Source organism: Zingiber officinale, chromosome 5A (genome assembly GCF_018446385.1).
Source record: "Zingiber officinale cultivar Zhangliang chromosome 5A, Zo_v1.1, whole genome shotgun sequence".
In the NCBI taxonomy this organism is placed as follows: Eukaryota; Viridiplantae; Streptophyta; class Magnoliopsida; order Zingiberales; family Zingiberaceae; genus Zingiber; species Zingiber officinale.
The window spans coordinates 29,973,175-29,984,165 of record NC_055994.1 but is presented as its reverse complement, the minus strand read 5'-3'; the positions used below and the strand labels follow the sequence as shown (position 1 = coordinate 29,984,165).

The window sequence follows — 10,991 nt, the reverse complement described above, 5'->3', positions numbered from 1 at the left end:
AAATGCCCATTGTTCTCATGATCGCAATCAGTTGCTATTTTTAGTCATAAATATGAATTCCGAGTCTTAAATTCCCAAATTTAAGGCGTTTGCTAATATTCGAAAGTTACCACAAACCGTCAAAATTTGCTTGATAACACAATCTTGAATATTCCAACACTTTCAAATAAGTGAGCTGCAAATAGGAATTTTACCAATGTGCAAACAAGCAAAATTTTCTCAGGAGAACGTCTCCATCGGTCACAAAACACAAGTTACACCTTGCTACTAAATTAGCTTCAATGAGAAGTACAATTGAAGGAAGAAATCGCTGCAGTGCAATTGAAGAAGTCAGCATGCGCTAATCCTTTTGATTGTATTTTGGAGGTCTAAGAACATTCCAGTCCAGTTTTTCACGTTTCTGTTGCTTATGAGAACCTGCTCTATTGCTCGACGATGAATGTTTACCCTCTTCGCCATGGATTTTCAGTATCTCGTTGGGTGTTGTTTTGTCGCTATCCACTTCTAGTTGCTTCCTCTTGAGGTCTGTATCCGAAGCATTGTTTGATCTACCTATTCTCGAGTCCATAGAACCTACTGATGTGGTTTCACCTGGTCTGCAACAGCCAAAATAAATTTATAAAAAAGGAGACAGTCCAATGCAAATGGGAAGCTGAGGTCCGGACTATAAAAAGTTTGGAATTACATTATATCCGACTCCTGACCATCAATACAAACAATGCAAATCCTCATGAGCAAGAATCTTTATTGTATCGAATAATTGAACAGCTATTTGAACTTGAGCAGTTGCAAAAATAAAATATCAAATGCAATAATGAGAATCCTAAAATATGTAGACCACGAGTAGTACCTAACTGAATCTCTCTTATTATTTGAAGCAGTGGCAGCATTTTGTTGATTATTTGCAGCCACTTCATTTAGTTTCTGCAAGGAGAAAATATATTAAACGAGGAGGTGAAATAGTCTAACTTGCAAAAAATGTAACTCACGTCTACTGAGGGATTGAAACTCTGGAAAGACATTCGACCTTTTAAAGCTCCTGGATGAGGATCACCTTCCATTATAACAATGCTGTGGGAAGAAATATAAGTAGAAGAGGTTCTTCAAATGTTAAATAAAGAGGATGATAATACAAAAAAAAGAAATGGATAGCACAACCTCAAAATTGAAGAGGGAGTCCTAAAGACTAGAGAGCACAAATATGTTAAATTGAAATCATAATGAACAAAATTGAACAAACTAAAAGGTTAAGCAAATAGGCATAACAAATATAATCGCAATGTTGGAAAAATAACATATATTCAATTAAAGGATCGACATAATATACAATATGGCTATGAACATATAACACCATAGGTCATTGAAACGTATAATCTAAAAGCATTATTGGTTCACAGGTTAATTATTTCATCATTCATGAATTCTAAAAGAAGAGAGCTATTCCTAGCACCCTACATATAATTACAAGATGAAACTTGTTGGAACCCCAAGGTGTTTTGATATGATCAAACAAGCTAAGTTATGTCCTGCGTTTGTTTAACCCTTGTGTCTAAGTGTGTAGGAGCTTAGGAACACAGGAAGTCGAGCGGAAGACGTGACTAGTGAGAAGGACGGCACGGGAAAGAGCTGACGGGCTCGGTGCGTCCGAGGGACGAGGTGTCCGCGGAAGAGTACACTGGTGGACGAGAAGAGCGTGCGCGACGCTCGAGGGACGAGAAACCGGGAAGGAAGGTTACTCGAGGAGAAGGCCGGAACATGGGTTCGGGTGAGCCCTATTCCGGAAGGCCGAGATCACCCAAAGAGCCGGAGCGAACAGACCCGGACCAAGACGAGTCGAACTGAGACGAGCTGAACCGGAGCAGAGAGCCTGGACCAGAGTCAACTTTGTTGACTTGACAGGTCCAGGCGCCCGGGGGTTCATATTTGACCAGATCGAAGCTGATCGCGAGCTGACCGTTGGGGGATAAAATTTATCCCCCCGGGGGGCGCCCGGAACCCCTTCCAGGCGCCCGGACCAGTACTATAAATAAAGTACTGATCCGTACATTCAAAACAACGAACTTGTAATCAATTCCTTCTGTGCTTTCAATTTTGTTCTTTTCACTTGTGTTGTCAACGTTGTAAAGAGGCTACTCCGCCCAGAGGAGAATCAGATAGTGCGCTTACATTCCTTGGATTAGCAATCCCCTGATTGCAAACCAAGTAAAACTCTGGTGTCTGCTTTTCTTTACTTAGTCTCTTTTATTTATTTATTACAAGTGTTCATTATATAATTGAAATCCGAGAAAGGTTCGAGTTTTAGTTTGTAGGGCAATTCACCTCTCCCCTCTTGCCGGCCTCCAAAGGGACCAACAAGTTGAAATACCCATTCTGAAATAATTGTCATTTCTCTTAATCTTGTTTAGGTATCCCTTTTATCAATTTTAGAAATATCTTCGCTATTCCTTTTATGAATCTGAAAAAAAAATATTTATTTTAACATAGTCAAGTTTAACTGACGGGGTATTTTGATCTTCCCAAACATAGGAATGAAATGAAACATCCATTCAATAAACCAAACTGAGAGGTACATATTCTTATTCTATTCCTACTATATTCTTTCTCCCAAGAATTACTATTCGACTCATTGTCAATTCCATTTCTGCAACCCAACTTGCTATAAGAGAATCACTATTATACATCAAATCTGTACACGCTTAAATTGCAAATGGTTTCACTAACTGGACAGCAAGATTGACATACATTATAGCAAGGGTTAACTCTTAATGATGGCCAAAGCAACAATAACCAACAATATTTCATCAAAATTTTCAGTTCACACCCATATGATAAAACAATTATGCAAATAGTCGATGAATTAGTGAAAAGGAATCCATGTGGGTCATTAAAACTATCGTCACAAGTTAATTAATTACTCATTACTTGCAACAAAACTCCAAATTCTTCAACCAAAAGCATTCATGTCACCTGAAATGAGGTTTGCACACAACCAAAAGCCTATATGAGAAAATTCTTTATGGCCCTCACATGTTGATACGCTTACAAGAGGACTAAAGAATAAATATCCATTGTGTAAGAACATAGGTCCTAAACGAACAGAACAAAGGTAAAATCTAGAAAGAGAAGGATAAACTAATACACCAGCGGCATAATACTAAAATAGAAACCTGATAAGGATCAATTCATAAGCAAAGAGAAGTTCTAATAGCAAGAGGGGAAAAACCCTAAAAGTGCACAGTCAGCATACCATCTTCTTGAAGGGGCTGGGGCGGCGGCGGAGTCTTCGACGGGCTTGTAGTTGTCGACTTCCTTAGACTTATCTTCCTTCAAGGAAGCCCTTTGCATGAACTGAAAACCGAGAAAAAAATAGATCCATGGCTGACAGATTATCTCGTGGAAGAGGCGTGAAAGGAGAGAGAGTTTGGTGGTGGCGGAGGATATCGAGGACTCACCTTTAGGTTCTTAAGGGTGCCGGAGAGCTCACGCTTCGCCATCTGATTTTCTCGCCGCCGGCGAGATCCACGAGGGCAAGAAGAGGGGCGCGGTGGGGTGGAAGCGGCGGAGAGCAGCAGCCCGGAGATAGCGAGCCGTATTCCGATTGGATTTGGATCAGCGCATTCTTATGAACACCGATCCGAATGGGTCTGTAAAATCCGGAACCGGGAAATCTTGGGGCCGGACCCACTGGAAACCGAACCCTCTCACTTTGGTGACCAAGGCGGTAAACCAAGCAAGTCAAGTTAAATTTTTGGGAAAAAAATAAAACCCACAGACCATCTGTTTTATGAGAATGATAGAGGGCGCCCCTTTTTAATTTTGCAGACCTTATTCCATTGTGGGATAATATAGGGAATTGTGGGATAATATAGGGAGAGAAATTTAAGAGGAGAAGAATGGACCTGTACAAACTAGTTTTAATTTTTAAATATTATTTTTATTTTTTATTTTTATAGAGCAATACTTTAATATTTTTATAATTTTATACCCATCTAAAATACTTACAAAAAATTAAGACCAAAATTATACATGACTCCGTCCCTGATAATGACTCTCCTCATAAACAATTAATTTAATTATTTATATCAAATATTAAATTGATAAGAATAAATACTACACTTAATCTTAGCTAAGAGATCATCCACAAATTGGGTAAGGGTGTATCAGACTCATGCGGTAGTGTAATGCTAAGGCGACGCTCGAGAATCCTAACAGCAAACTACTAGAACAAACTCTCCTTTATAAAAAAAGTAATTTAATATCATAATTGATTTTAGTCAAAAAGCTGAGAAAATTATATTTTTTAACATCGCCGACTCAAGGTATTTATGTGAGACTAAAGAAAACTCTAGATTTTTAATTGATTAATGGAAAAAATTTTCAATAATAGGCCACAACTGAATCTCAAACTCTAGATCCCTGATTGATTAATGAGAAAAATTCTTAATAATACGTCGTAGTTGAGTCTCAAACTCTAGATCACTGATCAATGAGAAAAATTTCTAATAATACACCGCAGTGAAGTCTTGAACTCTAGATTACTGATTGATGCGTTTTTGAAAATTACTAATAAATTTTGAAATTATTTTTGGCATAAAAATAAAAAAAAGATATTAACATAATTTTATTTTGGATTTTATCAAAATTAGTTAGTAAAGGAGATAATAAAATAGTAAGATTAAAGAGAGCCTTATTTTTCTTTTTATAATGAGCACCTTATTTGATTATTAATATTTTTTTCTCTATATTAAGTAATATTATATGGATAAAAATTAAAAGAATTTTTTTAACAAATCATTATAAAAGGATTCCCCTACTAAAAAGTAATAATTTATTCCTATTATTATCTCTCTACTATTTTTCTTGTCTAAATTGGCATATTGTAACCACTACAAATCCGTATCTGCTACACAATTGTAATAGGTATGGTATCGTAGTTGTTACAATTGAGCTGTCACACAGTTGCAGCAACTATAGTTCCATAGCTATTACAACATGGAAAACAAATTTAAGACAAATTATTTGGAGCGTCCAAAAAAATATTTAAATGATATTTTTTGAGCTTGTAACTTGGTTGCTACATGCTCCACCCTATAACAAGTTGTATATATTTGAACGAGTTTTAATTTGATATATTGTGCGTCCCGTAGTCCAACCTGAGTTAAAAGTTATGATCTGTCAAAATTTAAGGTTGAACATTCAAGTTGTAATAGTTACAGTTTTGTAGCTGCTATCTTCAATTTGATATATTGTGCGTCACATGGTTCAATCTGAATCAAAAGTTATAACCTCTCAAAATTTATCCACTATTCACGTAGTAGTATGAACTGTAGTTACTACAACTACAAGTTCAACTTTAAGATATTATAACTTTTGATTCGGGTTGAATAACAAGATGCACAATATATCAAATCAAATATCTTTAAACAAATTTTGATTTGATATATTGTACGTCTTGTGGTTCAAATTGATTAAAAAGTTATGGTTTCTCAAAGTTATAACTTGTAGTTGTAGCAATTAGGATTTTGTAGATGCTACAACATATATAGGATAAATTTTGAAAGATCATAATTTTTGACTTGATTTGAACCACGAGATGCATAATACATCAAATCAAAATCTCTAAATAAGTTTCAATTTGATATATTGTGCATCTCGTAATTCAATCTGAATTAAAAGTTATGACTTTTTAAAGTTGAACTTGTAGTTGTATTTTGAGAGGTCATAATTTTGACTATGATTGAACCACGAGACACACAATATATTAAATTGAAGATCTCTGAACGAGTTTTGATTTAATATATTGCATGTCTCGTGATTCAATCCGAGTCAAAAGTTATTGTTGGTGCATTTAACACTAATAGTAAAACCTAAGTTTTGATTAATAACAAGTGATTCAGATTGGATGTCGAAGCCTAGTAGTTCAGATGTGTGATTTTGGTAGGAAGACCAGGTGGGTTAGATTGGATGTCGAAGTAGTAACTCGACATTTGGTAAGTGGGTGTAAGTCACTGGAGGAGAGTGACTCAGTGAAGACGCACTCCTTTTGAGGGGATAGTAGGCGTCGGTCCAGTTTAGATATATTTTAGAAACCTAAACTGAGACCATGAGTAGATCCAGGTTTGGCGGATAGGATCTAATTAATGCTATTTTTATTGTGCTAACTTTGTCTTGTAAGGTATGCTTTGTTTATGTTAGACTAACACATTTTACAAGGCAAAAGAGCACAAAATGTCTTGGGTGAATAGTATTCGAGGCGCCTTCCAAGCGACGGGAGGCGCCTTGAGCTAGGCGATGGAAGACGCCTTCATGGGCTTGGAAGGCCCATTTAGTCGGATAAGGAAGAAAGTTTCATCGACGATAAGCGTTAGCTTTTAAGGGGTAGATGTTGCAGTTGAGGCACCTTCAGTGGTGTTGAAGGCACCTTCAATCCCCTTTAAAAGGGTTATTCGACCAAAGCTTTACACACACCTCTATTACAAGCTTCTACACAATCGTGCGACGTTCTGACTGCTCCAACTTTGCGCTGCTGCTCTACTATGATGCTACTGCACCCGACTACTGCTGAGGAGCTGACCAACATCGAGTCAGATCTGACCATCTACAAGTGTTGGGTAACGAAAGTGATTTTGTACTTAAATATTGTTTAAAAGGAAAGTGTAGCTTGCTACATTCATCCTCATCTTTTTGTACTTGAAGACCCTCTTTTGGCGGTTCTGGAAGAGGTCTTTAGTGGATTATCCGTCGATAGGTCCATGAGACCTGAGTCTTGGAGTAGGAGTTACCAAGTTTATGTACTTGTAATTTTTACTTTTTATTTCTATGTTTAATTCCACTGCGTATTTTGATTTCAAAAGGAAAAGATAAGTTTTTGAAAACTATGTGATTCATCCCCCCTCCTCTTTCACGTGTGTCTTAATCCAATAAGTGATATCGAGCCAGGTTAACACTGAATTGGTGCAACCACCAATCAAGCAGGGGTTTAATTGATGTTATTTTTCTTCTACTTTACTTTTTTGATTTTAAGTTTTTCAAATCAATTTGAATTAGTACAATTACCTCTTTAGATTAGTTTTTTGCCACGATTTCTTCGAATTACTCGAAATTGGTACAACACTACTCGAGCTTTATTTTTGTTTTATCTTTCTCATCCCACACTACTTACCCTAAGACCTAGTCTTGGAATTTCTTTTTAATTGTGTTGTGCAAGAAAAATAGAGCACAAAGAGACGCTCGGGTGAAATGTCAATGAATCACCTCTATACGAAATGGACTACTACAGAGTATAGAAGTATTATATGGAATGTTTCATAATGATGAATGACTTCGATTGCAGTATAGCACTAAGGAGATCCACTCAAGACATAGAAATAAACACAAAGGTAATAAATTTAATTTTAAGTTTATTACTTAACGAAATTACATACAGAATTGGAGAACACCAAGATGACTACAAGTTTTGGACTCACATGACCAAGTTTCATGAGGATCTATCAAAACTGAAAGATCAAGTCAAAGTTAAATCCAAACACGAGTTTGAACCAATATGAAAACTTACAAAATTAGGGGTCGCGCTTAAAGTTAATAATATTTATCAAAATATCCTTATCAGTAATAATTTAAATAATGTAATGATAGCTTAGAAAATTTTTCTATAAATATGATAATTTAGATATTTATAAAAATACTCCCGTAAACATATTAATAATTTAGATTTAATTAATTCAAAAAAAATCTGAAAAATTCATATTTAATTAATTCAGAAAAATCTAAAATTAAACCATTTAATTAATAAAAATTTAGATTTAATTAATTCAAATATTCAAATTAAATAAATTAATTAATAAAAAAAATCTAATTTAATTAATTCACCAAGTCTGAATTTGAATTTAAATAAATTAATTAATAAAAAATCTTAAAAATTCAAATAATATCAAAATTTAAATTTAAATATATCTAAAAATTTAAATAATAATTCAAATTTAAAAAATCTAAAAATTCAAATGATAAAATTGACGAACTTAATAAAGATTTTGATAAAATTACTAAATTTCTTAATAAAATATTTGATAATCTAGATAATGTCAATTTAGACATTTCTATCCAAAACAAAGATAATAATGAAACTAATCTAATAAATTTAATTAATAATATAAACTTAAAAGATAAAGAAAATATAAAGATAAAATCAAATACTTTGATAAATTAAAATCAAATCTAACAAATTTGGAATTAAATATCAAATATAATATTTTAAACAAAGATAATTTAAATAATTTAATAAATTCAAAATTAAAAGAAAACTTAAATCTTGAATACACTACTTTAAATAATAAGGAAAATTTAAACAACTTAATTAATTTAAAATTAAAAACTTGAACTTAAATTATAATTAATTAAATATTAATTAAACATTAACTAAAAATTTATTAAGCTTAATTAAAACAAAAATTAGATGATTTAGGGGAGACTCTAAATTAGTTGTCACCTCTAAAATAATAGTTTACTCGTCTGGGTAATTAGGACGAGTTGAGATTCTCTGTCCCCAAAATGGTATGTCCCCATGTCCCCTCGTCGATTGGGCGGTCATGATAGCCTCGTGATGTGCACTGCATCCTTGAGATATGATTTAACCCGTCTGATCAGCGAGGGGACATGGGGACACACGATTTTGGGGACAGAGGATCTCAACTCAATTAGGACTAAATAAAAAGATAATTTGACTTTTTATCCAACCTAGTACCAGAGTATGACGAGATGATAGTATGTTAGGGAAGTTTAGTTTAGGGAGTCAAGTAGGTTAAGGCGTACCCTGCTTGGTCTACTTAGCTAAGTGAAACTAACCGAAGCTAACTCGTCAAATGCTACACTAGTTAGACCAAAGTTTTTCAATAGGAAAATTAAATGTAAAATTTCTTAAAAAGGTTTTGTCTAGAAATGGTTATTGCTCCGATACTCAAGAAGACCCCTATACCTCGCCACAGCATGAAAGCTGATTTATGAAATGTGCATTTAATTGACTGACAGTTAAACCTGAATCTAACACAAAATCAAACTATCTTCAAATGAAAATTTAACTAATTTATCTCACGAAACTATAGGAATATCTTGGCTGATAAATTAAACCGGGTGAGATGATTAAGGACGTAAATTTAATTTTAAATATTAATTAAACGTTAATTCAATTCCACTTTGAATATTAATTTAATTAAATGCTTATTTAATTAAACCTTAAATATTAATCCACTTAAACTTTAAACTTTAAAATTAAGTTAATTAAACATTCCAAATTAAATTAAAACTTAAAATTAAAATAGAATTAAATGTAAAGTTAATTAACTTATTACATTAAAAAAAATTTAAAATTATTTTAAAAAATCTTTTATTTTTTTAAAAATTATTTTTAAAAATTATTTTTTTAAAAAAAATTTAAAATTATTTTGATTTTTTTTAAATAAATAAAAAATTATTATCTTAAAATCTTAGTTAAAATTTAAACACTTAGTTAAAACCTCAAAATTTAATTAAAACTTATAGTTAAATTAAAACATTAATAAAATCTAACTTAAAATAAAATCTAAAATCAATTGCTCATCCTAAAATTCCTCAACGATAGTTAGTTTTAATTAATTAAAATCTAAGTTTAAACCTTTTTAAATTTATAAAATAAAAAAAAATAAAACTTTAACTACAAACTATAAAAACTTTAATGAAATCCTAAATTAATTAAGCTTAAATTAAAACTTAATGAAATTAATTTAAACTTAAATTTTAAGTAAATTAATTAATTTAAAACTAAAATTAATTAAATAAATAATTAAAATTTAATTAACTTAAACTTCTAACTGAATTAAATAATTAATAAGTAAATAATTAAAATTAATTTAATTAAACTTAAAATATTAATCTGACCTTAATTGATAATTTAGGATAACCTCATTTAAAAACTTAATTTATTAATACCTTAATATAATTTATCCTAATTAAAATATTAAACTAACTTAATTCAAATCAATCAGATTACCAGTCAATTAACTTAAATCTTAATTAATAACTAAGTATTGTTAATCCAAAATAAATAAATAATTTAATTATTCTAAAAATAAATTAATCAATTTATACTTAAATTAATTACAACGTAATCATTAATTAATCTAAATTACAATATAATGAAACTTAACTTAATATAATTAAAATTTTAATAATAATTAATCAATATTGATAATAAACAATCTAATTTAGTTTCAAGTAAACTATCAATCCAAACATAAACATATTAAATACACTTAATTTGAACTTAAAATTTTTTAGCTTATCTTATCTTTAACTTAATAAAATATTAGTAACCAATTGAATCATTTAGTTTGAAAATTAATTAACTTAATCCTAGATTAATTCTCTAGGAATAATTAATTAACGATTAATTTAAACAATCTCAAATTAATCAAACTTAACTTATATAGTTTTTCAAAGTTACATATTTTCTAAAAATCAGTATTCTAACACTAAGCCCCTTAAACAATTAGATAGAGCTTCTTAATAACCATAGGTGTCAGGTTAAGGGGGAATGTTAACTTAAGAGAGTGGAAGAATTAAAAAAAACTTAGAAAAACTTTATAAAACTCTTGAAAATATTTTCAAAATTATTTTACTGAATCTTTTTGAAAAATGCTTTGAAAGTCACTTTATAACTTTGAAAATTGTTTCAAAAATTATTTTGAAAAATCTTTTAAAAATAAAAATACTTTAGAAATTACTCCTTGAAAATACTTTCAAAAATTAAGTTTTATGAAACTTCGTTTCACAATATTTTGAGAATTACTTTTAAAAAGTGTTTTAAAATTTACTTTGAAAAAATTAATTTTCAAAAGTTGCTATGAAAATTATACTTTAAATCACTTTTAAAAAGTGTTCTAAAAGTTGCTTTGAAAAATTAACTTTCCAAAGTTACTTTGAAAGTTAAACTTTAAAAAAATTATTTTGCAACACTACCT

The 10,991-nt window shown here is 31.2% G+C and overlaps 1 protein-coding gene and 1 pseudogene across 1 annotated transcript; both read right to left on the bottom strand.

Annotated features, from left to right (window-relative positions):
- Positions 1–106: 106 nt before the first annotated feature.
- Positions 107–3,630, bottom strand: LOC121980380. Its single transcript, XM_042532391.1, has 5 exons — positions 3,453–3,630; positions 3,248–3,348; positions 990–1,071; positions 851–924; positions 107–596 (listed from the first exon to the last, which is right to left on the bottom strand). The coding sequence occupies exons 1-5, from the start codon at positions 3,492–3,494 to the stop codon at positions 341–343; spliced, it is 555 nt and encodes a 184-aa protein (XP_042388325.1). The 5' UTR covers positions 3,495–3,630; the 3' UTR covers positions 107–340.
- Positions 3,631–4,150: 520 nt separating this feature from the next.
- Positions 4,151–4,295, bottom strand: LOC121983423 (annotated as a pseudogene).
- Positions 4,296–10,991: the final 6,696 nt, after the last annotated feature.

Bases quoted from the DNA above. Each gene is read 5' to 3' on its own strand.
- LOC121980380 (XM_042532391.1), bottom strand. From the start codon at position 3,494: ATGGCGAAGCGTGAGCTCTCCGGCACCCTTAAGAACCTAAAG. The intron at 3,349-3,452 runs GTGAGTCCTCGA...CTCGGTTTTCAG, and splicing joins GCACCCTTAAGAACCTAAAG to TTCATGCAAAGGGCTTCCTT. The intron at 597-850 runs GTACTACTCGTG...TGGCTGTTGCAG, and splicing joins AATAAGAGAGATTCAGTTAG to ACCAGGTGAAACCACATCAG.